Source organism: Jaculus jaculus, chromosome 13 (genome assembly GCF_020740685.1).
Source record: "Jaculus jaculus isolate mJacJac1 chromosome 13, mJacJac1.mat.Y.cur, whole genome shotgun sequence".
Classification (NCBI taxonomy): Eukaryota; Metazoa; Chordata; class Mammalia; order Rodentia; family Dipodidae; genus Jaculus; species Jaculus jaculus.
In genome coordinates, this window is record NC_059114.1 from 17,882,554 (window position 1) to 17,897,785 (window position 15,232).

Here is a 15,232-nt window from a genome sequence, read left to right on the forward strand (position 1 = left end):
AATAAAATGTAGATTTTATTTATTTATTTATGAAAGAAAAAGGCAGATAAAGAGAATGGGCACACCAGGGCCTCTAGCCACTGCAAACAAACTCTAGATGCATGCTCCACCTTGCGTGTCTGGCTTTATGTGGGTACTTGGGACTTGAACCCGGGTCCTTAGGCTTTGTAGGAAAGTGCCTTAACTGCTGAGCCTTCTCTCCAGCCCCAAAATATTTTTAACAATATGATGTTAGGGGCTGGAGGGATGGCCTGCAAAGCCAAAGGACCCAGGTTTGATTCCCCAGGACCCACGTTAGCCAGATACACAAGGGGGAACATGTGTCTGGAGTTTGTCTGAATTGGTTGGAGGCCCTGGAGTGCCCATTCTCTCTCTCCCTCTTTCTCTCTGTCAAATCAATAAAATATATATATATATGATGTTGGGCTGGAGAGATGGCTTAGTAGTTAAAGCGCTTGCCTGCAAAGCCAAAGGACCCCGGTTTGATTCCCCAGGACCCACGTAAGCCAGATGGCACAAGGTGGCGCATGCATCTGGAGTTTATTTGAAGTGGCTGGAAGCCTTGGTGCGCCCATTCTCTCTCTCTTATCTCTCACTTTCCCTCTCTTAAATCAATAACTAAATAAAATAGGATGTAATCGGGCAGACTGCCTAACCTGGGATCTGGCCGCTGCTGCTCAGGTCGGCGTCACCTTGCGTAAGTAGCATATTGTCTGTGAGCTCTGCTTTTCCTCACTCGTTAATTGGGGATAGCACATTCGTGCTCGGTGAGGTGGAGCGAGGAGGGCTTATAGGCTACAGAACAAGATACTCAGCTTGATAGCGGCTGCTTTTTGTTTTTTTTTAATTTATTTATTTGAGAGCGACAGACACAGAGAGAAAGACAGATAGAGGGAGAGAGAGAGAATGGGCGCGCCAGGGCTTCCAGCCTCTGCAAACGAACTCCAGACGCGTGCGCCCCCTTGTGCATCTGGCTAACGTGGGACCTGGGGAACCGAGCCTCGAACCGGGGTCCTTAGGCTTCACAGGCAAGCGCTTAACCGCTAAGCTATCTCTCCAGCCCAATAGCGGCTGCTTTTGTGGCTCTTCCCTAAAAGCAGTCTGTCCTCCCTGAGAGGTACAGCTCTGAATTCAGAGTGGGAGTTTGTCAGGTGCAGCCTGCCGGCCACATCTGGCCAGTCGCCCGTGGTGCACAAGGGCTTGGAGGTGGCCCGCAAGATATGGGGCGTCTTGCATACTTTTATAGTGCTCGAGAACTTGTCTGGGGCCGTAGCTCAGTTTGTAGAGCCCTGGTCTAGCATGCATGAGGTCCTGGGTTCTATCCTCAGTGCTGTATAAATCAGATATGGTAACGCATGCCTGTTTGTGATCCCAGCACTCAGAAGGTACAACCGGGAGGACCAGGAGTTCAAAGATAACCTTGGCTATGTAGCGAGTTCAAGGCCAGCCTGGGCAATATGAGAACTTTATCCCAAACAAAAGCAGCTGCAACAACAAAAAGGGAAATCGGGGCTGGGGAGATGGTTTAGCAGTTAAAGGTTCTTGCTTGCAAAGCCTGCTGGCCCAGGTTCGATTCCCCAATGTCCATATAAAACCAGATTCACAAAGTGGCACATGTATATGGAGTTTGTTTGCAGTGGCAGAAACCTCTGGTGTGCCTACTCTTTCTCCTTATTTTTCCTGATCTCTTTTTCTTCCTTCTGCCCTCCCTTCCTTCCTTCCTCCCCCCTCCCTTCCTCCCTCCCTCCCTCCCTTCCTTCCTTCTTTCCTCCCTTCTTTCTTTCTTTCTTCTTTGAGGTAGGGTCTTTTTAGCACAAGCTGACTGGGAATTCACTCTGTAGTCTCAGGCTGGCCTCAAACTCACATTGCTACTAGCCCTCCCAATTGCCAGGATTAAAGGCATGTGCCACCACACCTGGCCTCATTCTCTCTCTCACTCTCTTTTAATATATTTTATTTATTTATTTGGTTTTGTGAGGTAGGGTCTCACTCTAGCTCAGGCTGACCTGAAATTCAATATGTAGTCTCTCAGGCTGGCCTCGAACTTATGGCAATCCCTCTACTCTGCCTCCTGAGTGCTGGGATTAAAGGCATGCACCACCACACCCAGTTTATTTATTTACTTATTTGTTTACTTATGAGAGGGAGAGAGAAAATGGGTGTACCAGGGCATCCAGCCATTGCAAATGAACTCTAGATGCGTGCACCACCTTGTGCATTTGGCTTTATGTGGATACTGGAGAATCGAACCTGATTGCTTAGGTTTTGCAGACAAGTGCCTTAATAACTGAGCCATCACTCCAGTGCCCCCTCTCTTTTGTTTGTTTGTTTTCGTAAATTAGGGTCTCGCTCTAGCCCAGACTGACCTGGAATTCACTATGTAGTCTCAGGGTGGCCTTGAACTCACAGTGATCCTCCTACCTCTGCCTCCTAAGTGCTGGGATTTTGTGTGCCACCATGCCTGGCTTTCTCTCTCTCTTTAAAAAATATATATATATATTTTTTTTATTTGAGAGAGGAGGAGAGAGAAAGAGGCACCCCCCCCCATTTTTTTAAAGCTAAGTCAAAATAACACAAAAGCTTACTTTTTGTTTGTTTGTTTTTTGTTTTTTCAAGTTAGGGTCTCACTCTAGCCCAGGCTCTCCTTGAACTCACAGCAATCCTCCTACCTCTGTCTCCCAAGTACTGGGATTAAAGGCATGCACCGCCATGCCTGACAAAACTTACATTTTATTTTTACTTTATTTATTTGAAGGAGAGAGAGGGGGTAGGCAGAGAGAGAGTGTGGTGTGCTAGGGCCTTCAGCACCTGCAAACAAACTTGAGACATATGTACCACCTTGTGCATCTGGCTTATATAGGTGCTGAAGAATCAAACGTAGGTCCTTTGGCTTTGCAGGCAAGCACTTTAACTGCTACGCCATCTCTCCAGCCCCAAAAGCTTACTTTTTTAACCACAGCAAGGTAACATTAGTAAGGTAAGGTGATATTAGGGTACACGGCAACTCAGTCTGACATTGACTTATGAATCATTGGCTAAGTTTATTGGAGGATGGACTTTAACTGTCCTATTAAGACATAAATGTGGTTGGGCAGCACTTGGGAGGCGGAGGTAGGAGGATCACCATGAGTTCAAGGCCACCCTGAGACCACAGAATGAATTCCAGGTCAGCCTGAGCTAGAGTGAGACCCTACCTTGAAAAGCAAACACGAAACAAGACAAGACATACATGCAAGGGCTTATGACTAAGAAGTGAAATTCACTGTTAAAAAGGTGACTGGGGCCAGAATGTGGTGGCACACACCTTTAATCCCAACACTCGGGAGGCAGAGGTAGGAGGATCACCGTGAGTTCGAGGCCACCCTGAGATTGCATAGTGAATTCCAGATCAGACTGGGCTAGTGTGAAACCCTACCTCAAAAAAAAAAAAAAAAAAAAAAAAAAAGGTGACTGGGGGGCTAGAGAGATGGCTTAGTGGTTAAAGGCACTTGCAAAGCCTACTAGGCTGGGTTCAATTCCCCAGTACCCAGATAGAGCCAGACAAAGTGGTGCATGCATCTAGAGTTTGTTTGCAGTGGCGAAGAGACCCTGGCACGCCATGCTTTCTTTTTCTCTCTCAACCAAATAAATAAATAAAAATATTAAAAGAAAAATGGGGAATTAAGTCACTTGCCTGTAAAATCTAACGACCCTGGTTCGATTACCCCAGTACCCATGTAAAGCCAGATGCACAAAGTGGCTCACATATTTAGAATTCATTTACAGGGGCTAGAGGCTCTGCCATATGCCCATTCTTGCCTCTCTCTGCTTGCAAATAAATTTTAAACAATGAGAATGTGACCGGATTCCAGCAGCTCTGTGCACCCCCATGTACATCTGCATTGCGCAATGTGGTGATTGAAACCGTGGGGCTCCTGTGGGACAGTGCTTGTCTGTGAAAACTGGACATGGATGTCCTTTGGATCCCCTGTGCCCGAGCCCCCTGGGATCTTGCTCCTCGTTCCCCTTCTAGGAGGAGGGGGTCCTAAGCAGCACACCAGACCCCACCAGGTGTCGGGAGCCCGTGCCTGCTCCTCAGGCGATGGCCAGTGTAGGACTTAGCCTCTCCAGTGAGAACTTGGCCCTCATTCTTGCATGGCCTTGGGAATGTGGGCTTGGGTTGATTACTCTCTGTTTCTGGGTATTGCTGAGGCTGATAACTTTTCCTCTGAGGTTCAGCTTCCTGGGTTCCAAACTAAGTCCACCATGTGACCTTGGCCATGTTCCTGGGATCCTAATTGGGTGACTAAATTCCTATGGGAAATTCACCTTGAGCTCCCATAATCAGTGGACATCTAGGCCTTGTATTTGATTTATTTTTTATTTATTTATTTTTTTTGTGGCAGGACCTCACTGTAACCTGGGCTGGCCTTGAACTCACAGCAGTTCTCCTATCTCTGCTGGGATTAAAGGTGTGTGCAACCTCACCCAGCTTGCATTTTATTTTATTTGAGACAGGGTCTCGCTACTGTAACCCAGGCTTGTCCCAAACTTGCAACAATTGATCTAGCATGTCACTCAGTGGTAGAAGGTCTTGGGTTACACCCCTCATCTTGAAAGAAAGAAATAAAGAGAGAGAGAGAGAGAGAGAGAGAGAGAGAGAGAAGGATGGAAGGAAGGAGAAGGGGAAGGGAGGGGAGGAGAGGGAAGGGAAAGAAAGAAAGAAAGAAAGAAAGAAAGAAAGGAAGGAAGGAAGGAAGGAAGGAAGGAAGGAAGGAAGGAAGGAAGGAAGGAAGGAAAGAAGAAAGGAAGAAAGAAAGAGGGAAAGGAGGGAGGGAGGGAGAAAAGGAAGGAAGGGAAGAGAGAAAGGCACATGCCTTTAATCTCAGCACTCAGGCAGAAATAGGAGGATCATTGTGAGTTCGAGGCCCATCTGAGACTATATAGTGACTTTCAGGTCAGCCTGAGCTACAGTAAAACCCTACTTCCAAAACCAAAAACAAAAACAAAAAACGAAAAGAAATTACCTCTTCACTTTGTTGATGTGTGGGGGTGCAGACCTATAATCCCAGCGCTCTGCAGGTGGAGGCAGGAGGTTCAGGAGTTCAAGGTCATCCATCATTGTTAGGTACATAGCAAGATCCAGAAACTAGTCTGAAAGCTACGTGAGTCCTTGGCTCAAGAGAGAGAGAGAGAAAAAAAAAAAAAAAAGAACGAACTCACAGACTCACAACAATCCTCCTGCCTCTGCCTCTTAAGATTGCTGGGATTACCGGCACCCATCACCACACCCAATTTACACGTGAGCCTTTGGGAGAGGACTTCAGTCTCTGCATCCCTATCTTTTCACTCACATGGTCACATCTTCCTCTTACTGAGGAGAAAAGTTTTGAAAACTCTCTCACGTGGCCTTGGAAGCTGGGGCAAGTTCCCAAGATGTGACAAGTTGTAACTGTAAGCGACCTTGGTTGAGTGGCTGCCCAGAGATGTCACGGGGGCACAAGCTGGTTCGCGTGACTGCTGGATGGTCTCTCCCTCCAGGTCTCCTGCACCCCAGTGGCGTTAGGTCGGCTAGGGAAGGCTTCTATAGGCAAAAGAATTGTAGTGTTTTATGATCTCCTAAGGGTGAGGGGAAGGGGTGTACCTAGCTCAGTTGGTAGCGTGCTTACCTAGTACGCAAGAAAAAGTCCTGGGTCCGACCCCAGCATGTCAGACCCAGGTATGGTGCTAAGCACATGTAATCCTAGCACTCCGAACTTGGAGGCAGGAGAATCAGGAGTTCCAAGTTCACCTACGTAGTTTGAGAGCAGTCTGAACTAGAGACCCGATCTCAGACAGTAGCGGGGAGGGGTGCTGGAGAGATGGCTTAGCGGATAAGGTGCTTGCATGCGAATCTTAAGGACCTAAGTTCGGTTCCCCAGGACCCACGTAAAGCCAGATGCACAAGGGGGCGCATGCATTTGGAGTTCATTTGCAGTGGCTAGAGGCCCTGGCGTGCCCATTCTCTCTTTCTATCTGACGCTTTCTCTATGCTTCTAATAAATAAACAAACAAATGAAAAAATTATAAACAATGGCCTGGAGAGATGAATTAGTGGGTGGCTAAGGTGCTTGCTGCAAAGCCTAAGGACTCATGTTCAACTCTCCATGTACCACATAAGCCAGACACAGAGTGACTTAAGTGCACAAGGTTACACATGCACACAACGGGTCGCATGCATCTGGAGTTCAGTTGCAGTGGCTGAAGGCTCTGGTGTGCCAATTCTTTCTCTCATTAAAAAAAAAAAAAAAAAGGCCAGGCATGGGGACACACGCCTTTAATCCCAGCAGTCAGGAGGCAGAGGTAGAAGGATCACTGAAAGTTCAAGGCCAGCCTGGGACTATCTAGTGAATTCCAGGTCAGCCTAGGCTAGAGTGAGACCCTACATTGGAAAAAAAAAACAAAAAGGAGAAAAAGAAATCAGATTGAACCCAAGAGGTTGGTGCCCGAGCTGTAACGTTGGGACACTGAACAATTTATGTGGTCCTTCAGAGTCTCTCATTTGATTTCTCTTTTCTCTTTCTTTTTTAAAAAATCCTTTATATATATAAATATATATGTAGTTCTTTTTTTTTTTTTTTTTTGAGGTAGGGTTTTTTGAGGTAGGGGCTCACTCTGGTCCAGGCTGAACTGGAATTAACTCTGTAGTCTCAGGGTGGCCTTGAACTCACGGTGATCCTCCTACCTCTGCCTCCCGAGTGCTGGGATTAAAAGCGTGCGCCACCACGCCCGGCCTATAGCTCATTTTTATTTATTGATTTGAGAGCAATAGAGGGAGAAAGAGGCAGAGAGAGAGAGAGAGAGAATGGGCGCACCAGGCCCTCTAGCTACTGCAAACGAACCTCAGACGTGTGCACCCCCTTGTGCATCTGGCCAACGTGGGTCCTGGGGAAATGAGCCTCGAACTGGGGTCCTTAGGCTTCATAGGCAAGCGCTTAACTGCTAAGCCATCACTCCAGCCCTCTTTTCTCTTTCTTTTGTGTGTGTCTTCATATTCGTATGAGGGTGGGTGCACATGTTTTTGCTGGCATGTAGAGGTCCACCTCTCTGATGCTGTCCACCTTTTTAAAATTTTTACTTATGTATTTATTTAAGGGAGGGAGGGGGCAGATAGAGAAAGAATGGGTGTGCCAGGACCTCTAGCTACTGCAAACAAACTCCAGACTCCTGTGCCACCATGTGTATCCGGCTTACGTGGGTTCTGGGAAATGGAACGTGGGTCCTTAGGCTATGCAGGCATGTGCCTTAACCACTAAGTCATCACTCCAGCCCTTTAAAACTTGTTTTTGTTTGTTTGGTTGGTTTTTCAAGGTAGGGTCTCCCTCTAGCCAGGCTGACCTGGGATTCACTTTTGTAATCTCAGGGTGACCTTGAATTTACAGAAATCCTACCTGTACCTCCCAAGTGCTGGAATTACAGGAACATGCCACCATGCTTAACAGTTTTATGTGGTACTGAACTCAGGTTCTCATGCTTGTGAAGCCCATGTTACCCACTGAGCCATCTCACAGCCTGATTTATGTTTATTTTTTAGTTTATGTATTTATTTGAGAGAAAGAGGCAGAGAGAGAGAGAGAGAGAGAGAGAGAGAGAGAGAGGGAAGAATGGGTCTGCAAGGGCTTCTAGCCACTGCAAATGAACTCTAGACACCTTGTGCATCTATCTTATGTGGGTCCTGGAGAATCGTCCTTTGGCTTTACAGGCAAGCGCCTTAACCACTGAGCCATCTTTCCAGCCCACAATTTATGTTTTCACTGTGGTCATTCTACCTGGTTCTTTCTCAGTGACTCTGTGCACCCAACGTCATCACTGGGGGAGAACTGGACTGGCCTAAAGCCTCTCCCAGCTGATTTCAGGAGGTCCACTTTGTCTAGCCCAGGCCACTAGGGCCTAAAAGACCAGGCATGCCTGCTCTGAGTCACATTGCCTTTGCCCATCCATGCGCTGGCCGCCTGCACCTTAGAGGTGTCTTGACGCTGAGCTGGTTACACGCCCACCCACTGCAGGCACGCCCCAGGACCCGCTGGGCCACATACCTAACCACCTAGCCAGCAGCGGTGAATAGGGTTTTCAAGCACCTCCCAAGCCACCGTCTAATTCTCCCCAGATTCTGTGGCGGGTGACGTGGTTCTGGTAGATGCCTGGATTGTCGGGCCGGCTCCTGCTTGACAAGTATATTGTCACCTAGCAAGGTGTGGTGGAACATGCCAGCTAGGATTGCCCAGCTCTTGGGAGGCTGAGGCAGAGTATGAGGCCAGCCTGGGCTACATAGGAAGACCCAGTCTCAAAAAATAAAAATCACAAACTATAGCGAGATGGCTTGGAGGTTAAGAATCTTGTCCGCAAAGTGCAAAGACCCAGGTTCGATTCCCCAGTACCCTCATAAGCCATATGCACAAGTTCATTTGCAGTGGCTAGAGGCCCTGGCACACCCATTCTCTCTCTCTCTCTCTCTCTCTCTGTGTGTGTGTGTGTGTGTGTGTGTGTGTGTGTTTGAGGTAGGGTCTTTCTCTAGCCCAGGCTGACCTGAATTCACCATGTACCATGTAGCCTCAGGGTGATCCTCCCACTTCTGCCTCCTGAGTGCTGGAATTAAAGGCGTGCGCCACCATGCCCAGTTTCTCGCTCTATATCTGCCTCTTTCTCTCAAATAAATAAAATAAAATAAGTCACAAACAACAAAGGCCACTAATAAAACAAGAATGTTATTCTTAGAAATCCACATTTCCTGTTGCCACAGGGAGGAGGATGTTAGTGAAGTGGGCCCTTATATTGAGGGGTTCTGTGTATAAAATTCTTTTTTTTTTTAATTTAATTTTTATTTTTATTAACATTTTCCATGATTATAAAATAAGTCCCATGGTAATTCCCTCCCTCCCCACCCCCACACTTTCCCATTTGAAATTCCATTCTCCATCATATTACTTCCCCATTACATTCATTGTAATTACATATATACAATATCAACCTATTAAGTATCCTCCTCCCTTCCTTTCTCTACCCTTTATGTAAAATTCTTTGTATCCAACATGTGGTCTTTTTTCTTTCTTTCTCTTCCCCCCCTCCCCCCCGCTACCCACCCTCAAGGTAGGGTTTCACTCTAGCCTAGGCTGACCTGAAATTCACTATGTCATCTCAGGGTGGCCTTGAACTCACGGTGATCCTCCTACTTCTGCCTCCCAAATGCTGGGATTAATTGCATGCACCACCACACCCAATCCTTCCTTTTCTTTTTCTTTCTTTTTTTTGGCGGGGGGGTTTCGAGGTAGGGTCTCACTCTAGCTCAGGCTGACCTGGAATTCACTCTGTAGTCTCAGGGTGGCCTTTAACTCACTGTGATCCTCCTAACTCTGCCTCTCGAGTGCTGGGATTAAAGGCATGCACCACTATGCCTGGCTAACATTTTTTTATTTTTATTTATTTATTGTTTTATAATTTTTTATAAGAGAGAATTGACATGCTTGGGCCTCCAGTCACTGCAGTCAAACTCCAGACACATGTGTCACGTTGTGTGCATGTGCGACTCTGTGCACTTTTATCACCTTGTGTGTCTGGCTTACATGGGACCTGGAAAGTTGTACATGGGTCCTTAGGCTTTGCAGGTAAATGCCTTAACCTCTAAGCCAACTCAGCCCTTTATTTTTATTTATTTTTAAATATTTTGGGGCTGGAGAGATGGCTTAGCAGTTAAGCGCTTGCCTGTGAAGCCTAAGGACCCCATTTCGAGGCTCGATTCCCCAGGACCCATGTTAGCCAGATGGACAAGGGGGCGCACACATCTGGAGTTCATTTGCAGTGGCTGGAGGCCCTGGCATGCCCATTCTCTCTATTTCTCTATCTGCTTCTTTCCCTCTGTCTGCAGCTCTCAAAAAATATATATATATATTTAGCCAGGCATGGTGGCTCATGCCTTTAATCCTAGCACTTGGGAGGATGATCACTGTGAGTTCCAGGTCACCCTGAGACTACAGAGTGAGTCCCAGGTCAGCCTGGGTTACAGTGAAACCCCACCTCATAAAACCAGGAAAAAAAATATTTTATTTATTTATTGGAAAGGGGGGTAGATAGAGAGAATAGGCATGCCAGGGCCTCCAGCCTCTGCAACTGAACTCCAGACGCAAGTGCCACCTTGTGCACCTGGCTTATATGGGTCCTGGGGAATTGAACGTGGGTCCTTGGTTTTTTGGGTTTTTTTGGTTTTTCGAGGTAGGGTCTCACTCTAGCCCAGGCTGACCTGGAATTTACTATGGAGTCTCAGGGTGTCCTTGAACTCACAGCACTCCTCCTACCTCTGCCTCCTGATTGCTGGGATTAAAGGCGTGTGCCACCATGCCCGGCTCAGTCCTTGGGTTTTGCAGGCAAGTGCCTTACCACTGAGTCATCTCTCTAGCCCTTGTTAACATTTTTTAACTGATCATTAACTACGGGGGAGATAAATTCTTTTGTGTGTAGTACTGGGCATTGAACCCAGAACCTTGTTCTTGCTAAGTATGCACTATAGCATTGAGTGGCATCCCCAGCTGGGAGATAGATTCTTGTTATCCAAGGCGATTAGGCATATTGGATGCTTAAGGACATTTTGAGAGATAAGAAAGTTCAACTTAATTCCAGCAGTCGGGAGGCAGAGGTAGGATCGCCATGAGTTTGCGGCCACCCTGAGACTCCATAGGGATTTCCAGTTCAGCCTGGGCTAGAGTGACATCTTGACACCTTACCTCGGAAAACCAAAACCAAAAACAAACAAAAAAAGACAAAGGGCTGGAGGGGGCGTGTGTCGAGGGAAGGTAGGGGACCAGAGGAGATAAACCACCCCTCACACTTCAGCCAAGCCCCGGCTGACTGACTCCGCAGAGGAATGGGGGAGACAAGCAAGAGCGCTGCTTCCTTAATGTTCCTGATAACCAGCGCCAGGGTGCAGGAGACACACCCCGAGGACCGTCAACACCTACCAAAGCCGAGCTCCAGAGGCTCCTAAGAGCTCATCACTGAAGTAGACTTAAAACTCACCCACCACGGCTCAGGGAATTTTGTGGAAGAGGGGGCGGAAAGATTGTAAGAGCTCCAAGTTGAGACATCATGCCCAGAGGCATCTCCTCCCCCCCAAAAAAATAACTGCTGCTCCCACAATGCATAAACCACAACCCCATAGGGAATACCTGCAACCCCAGTGAGGAGTGTCCCCAGTGGAATGGGGGCAGGGGCGAGGGTACCAACATATGATATATGATCTCATATACATATGAAATACGTTGTTACTACTACTAATAATAATCATAAACATTAAAAAAGTTCACCAGTTTTCCAAAATTCATAAGAATACAAAATGTTGTAAAACAAGGGAGGTATGTTTCAGTTAAAGGGGAAAAAACAATTCTTTTGTGGCTTGTACATGTAAAATATAAAAATGAAATTGGAATTCTAAAGCAATATCTTGAGGGAAGAAACGGGTCTAAAACTTCTGATGACAGCAGAAAATGGAATCCTTTTTTAAATTCCAAAAGGTGGTCCTTGTGTCCAGGAATCTCAGCCGAAAGAAAGGTCAGCGAGGCGTTTATAGAGTGGCTCACAGGTTTTAGTGACATCATGACAGGAGTACACATTTCAAGATAGTTTTAGGGCTGGAGAGATGGCTTAGCGGTTAAGGCCCTTGCCTACGAAGCCTAAGGACCCAGGTTCGAGTCTCCAGATCCCACGTAAGCCAGATGCACATGGTGGGGCATGCATCTGGAGTTCGTTTGCAGTGGCTAGAGGCACTGGCATACCCATTCTCAATCTCTCTAATAAAGATACTAATCTCAACAAAAAGGATATTTTTAGATATGGCATAGCATATGAAAAAGGCTGATTAATTACAGATTCTCTGGATAAATTTGACATGTTGTAAACAAATCTTATATAACAGAAAAAAAGGAAAGGAAAGAAAGTTTAAGGTTAGGGTGTCACTCAGTGGCTGAGTGCCGGTGTAGCATATACAGAGCTCTAAGTTCTATTTTATTTATTTATTAGAGAGAGAGAGAGGCAGATACAGAGAGAGAATGGGCACGCCAGGGCCTCTACCCACTGCAAATAAACTCCAGACGCATGTGCCTCCTTGTGCATCTGGTTTAATGTGGGTGCTGGGGAATTGAACCTGGGTGCTTTAGCTTCTCAGGCAAGTGCCTTAACTACTAAACCATCCCTTTAGCCCTGTTTGGCGTTTTGAAACAACGTCTCACTCTGTAGCCTAGGCTGGCCTGGAACTCTCGCCGTGTAGCCCAGGCTGACCTGAAGTAACAGTCCTGCTGTCTCCGCTTCCCCAATGCTGAGCTTACGGCGCCGCCCCGCTTCTGCAGCGTGGTGGGCTTGGCAGGGCGCACCTGGACTCCCAGCACTTGGGAGGCGGAGGCAGGAGGATTAGGAGTTCGAGGTCATTCATCGCGAGTCTGAGGACACCTTGGGCGACCCGAGACCCTGTCATTTGAATGTCTGTGAGGACTGGTAAGAAACTCAGTTGAGGGCTGGAGAGATGGCTTAGCGGTTAAGCGCTTGCCTGTGAAGCCTAAGGACCCCGGTTCGAGGCTCGGTTCCCCAGGTCCCACGTTAGCCAGATGCACAAGGGGGCGCACGCGTCTGGAGTTCGTTTGCAGTGGCTGGAAGCCCTGGCGCGCCCATTCTCTCTCTCTCTCTCTCTCTCTCTATCGGTCTTTCTCTCTGTGTCTGTCGCTCTCAAACAAATAAAAAAAAATAAATAAAAATTAAAAAAAAAGAAACTCAGATGAACATTTATGTGGCTGACACGGTCCCCGTCCCCTGCGGTTCCCAGGTGGCCCCTACTACGTTGCCGTGAACATCTCCTCCACCGGCTCCCTCGCCAACGGCACCCGGTACGCCGCCAAGGGGTCCCAGGTGGACTTCAGCTGCAGCAGCGCTGCCCGGCCCCCGCCCCTGCTGGAATGGCGCTTCCAGGCCCCTTCCAGCTCCGAGCCCTTTGGCAACAACCTGACGGTCAACTCCTTCTCGCTGCTGCTCATGTCGCACAACCTCCAGGGCAACTACACCTGTTCCGCCACGAACGTGCTCAGTGGGAGACAGCGAAAGGTGACCACCGAGCTCCTGGTCTACTGTGCGTAAGCAGCGTGGCCCTGCCCCACTTCTGCCCCCTAACCCTCCACGCACTGTGTGCTTGTGTATCTTTCTTGTATCTTTCTTTCCTCTTCTTTTATTTTATTTTATTTTTTTCCCCTAGAGGTAGGGTCTCGCTGTAGCCCAGGCTGACCTGGAATTCACTGTGTAGTCTCAGACTGGCCTCGAACTCACAGCGATCCTACCCTCTACCTCCCGAGTGCTGGGATCAAAGGTGTGCGCCACCACGCCCGGCCTCTTTCTTTCCTCTTTAGAGGCACACCTTTCACTTCACGTAATACGGTCATGGTTCCTCCACGCCCGGGATTGCACGATGTCTCGGTGTCATTCTCTTTGATGGCTGCATCATAGCATACAATTGCTTGTCCATGCGCAGGGCCTAACGTGCTTCAGTTATGCATGCACACATTGGGGCTCCTGCCCATCAGATTGGGAGGGTCAACCCCTTCTAGAAGCTTCCTACTGGGATGCCAAAGAGTCTTCTGGGCCATAGAGGGAAAGTAATGCCTTTATTTGTAAGGAGAGAGAGGACGGGCATGCCAGAGACCTCTTGCCAGTACAAACAAACTCTACATGCAGGTACCACTTTGTGCATCTGGCTTTACATGGGCACTGGGGAACCCATGCCATCAGGCTTTGCCAGCAAGCGCCTTAACTGCTGAGCCATTCATTTTTTTTTTTTTTTTTTTTTAAGATAGGGTCTCGCTCTAGCCCAGGCTGACCTGGAATTCACTCCATAGTCTTAGGGTGGCCTTGAACTCACAGAGATCCTCCTACCTCAGCCTCCCAAATGCTGGGATTAAAAGTGTGCACCATACCCAGCTTCCATTCCTTTTAAAAAAATATGTTGTGATGACAACTTCCATAAATCTAGACAATATACCATGATTATTATCCCATTTTACCACCCTCCTTTTTCCCCCTCCTGTGTTCCCCCTCCATGAATCTCATCTTCTTTCCAACTAACATTCCTTTTGTTTGTTTGTTTTGCTTTGTTTTTGAGGTAGGGTTTTATTCTAGTCCAGGCTGACCTGGAATTCATTATGTTGTCTCAGGGTGTCCTCAAAGTCCTGGTGATCCTTCTGCCTCTGCCTCCCGAATGCTGGAATTAAAGGCACCACACCCAGCTCCTTTTTTTTTTTTTTCTAATAAAGGTGAAAATATGTAACATTTTAAAATGTACAAGTCAAGCCAGGTATGTTGTCTCACACCTGTAATCCCAACATTTAAGAAGCTGAGGAAGAGAGATGAACAAGAGTTTGAGGTCAGCCGGGGCTACAGAGTGAGATTCTGTCTCAAAATAAAAACAAAATCAAAGCACAATTTGAGGATGTTTAGTACACTCACAGTGTTGTGCACCCATCGCCTCTATTTACTTCTGCCAGTCAGCTTTCAGTTACTGTAATAAATATCCCAACATCATCAACTTACTAAGAGAAAGGGCTCGTTTTGGCTAATGGCTGTAGAGGTTCCAGTCCATGGCTGATTGACCTTGGTGTTGTGGGCCTGTGGTCACACAGTACTTTTTTTTTTTTTCTTTTTTTTTTGGTTTTTCCAGGTAGGGTCTCACTCTAGCCCAGGCTGACCTGGAATTCACTCTGTATTCTCAGGATGGCCTCGAACTCATGGTGATCCTCCTACCTCTGCCTCCCGAGTGGTGGGATTAAAGGCGTGTGCCACCACGCCCGGCTCCTTTTTTTTTTTTTTTAAACAACTTCCACACAGTACATTTTTTTTTTTTGGCAAGAGCACATGGCAGAGGATGGGGTTCTTCATGACTGGGTGCAGAAGAGAGAAGCCTGAGGAGGAAGGGGCTGGGGTCCCACACTCCCCTTCACACATTCCTATAATGACCCCCAAAACTTCCCACTTAAGAGTTTCTACCACCGGCAGTAGTGCCATGGTGGGGACTAACCCTTTCACACACGGCCCTCTGGGGGGATATACTGGAAACTTGAACGAACTCCAAACCATTTTCCTCACTGCAAAGGAACTTGTCAAATCTGTTAATCAGTCATGCCCTTCCCCTCCTACGCAGCCACCACAAGCTGATCTGTCCTGATAACGGGTTCATGTCCCCGCCCTGGATGTT

At 47.5% G+C, this 15,232-nt stretch overlaps 1 protein-coding gene across 2 annotated transcripts in view; it reads left to right on the forward strand.

Moving 5' to 3' along the window:
- Positions 1-15,232, forward strand: part of Vsig10 (V-set and immunoglobulin domain containing 10) — a 41,954-nt gene that overhangs the window by 8,742 nt on the left and 17,980 nt on the right. Inside the window, exon 4 of one of the 2 annotated variants that reach the window (XM_045131970.1) lies at positions 12,821-13,120. The exons of the other annotated variant lie outside the window; for it this stretch is intronic. Coding sequence (XP_044987905.1) covers positions 12,821-13,120 — 300 coding nt within the window. The remainder of the gene's footprint in view (positions 1-12,820; positions 13,121-15,232) is intronic. 2 annotated transcript variants of the gene reach the window in all.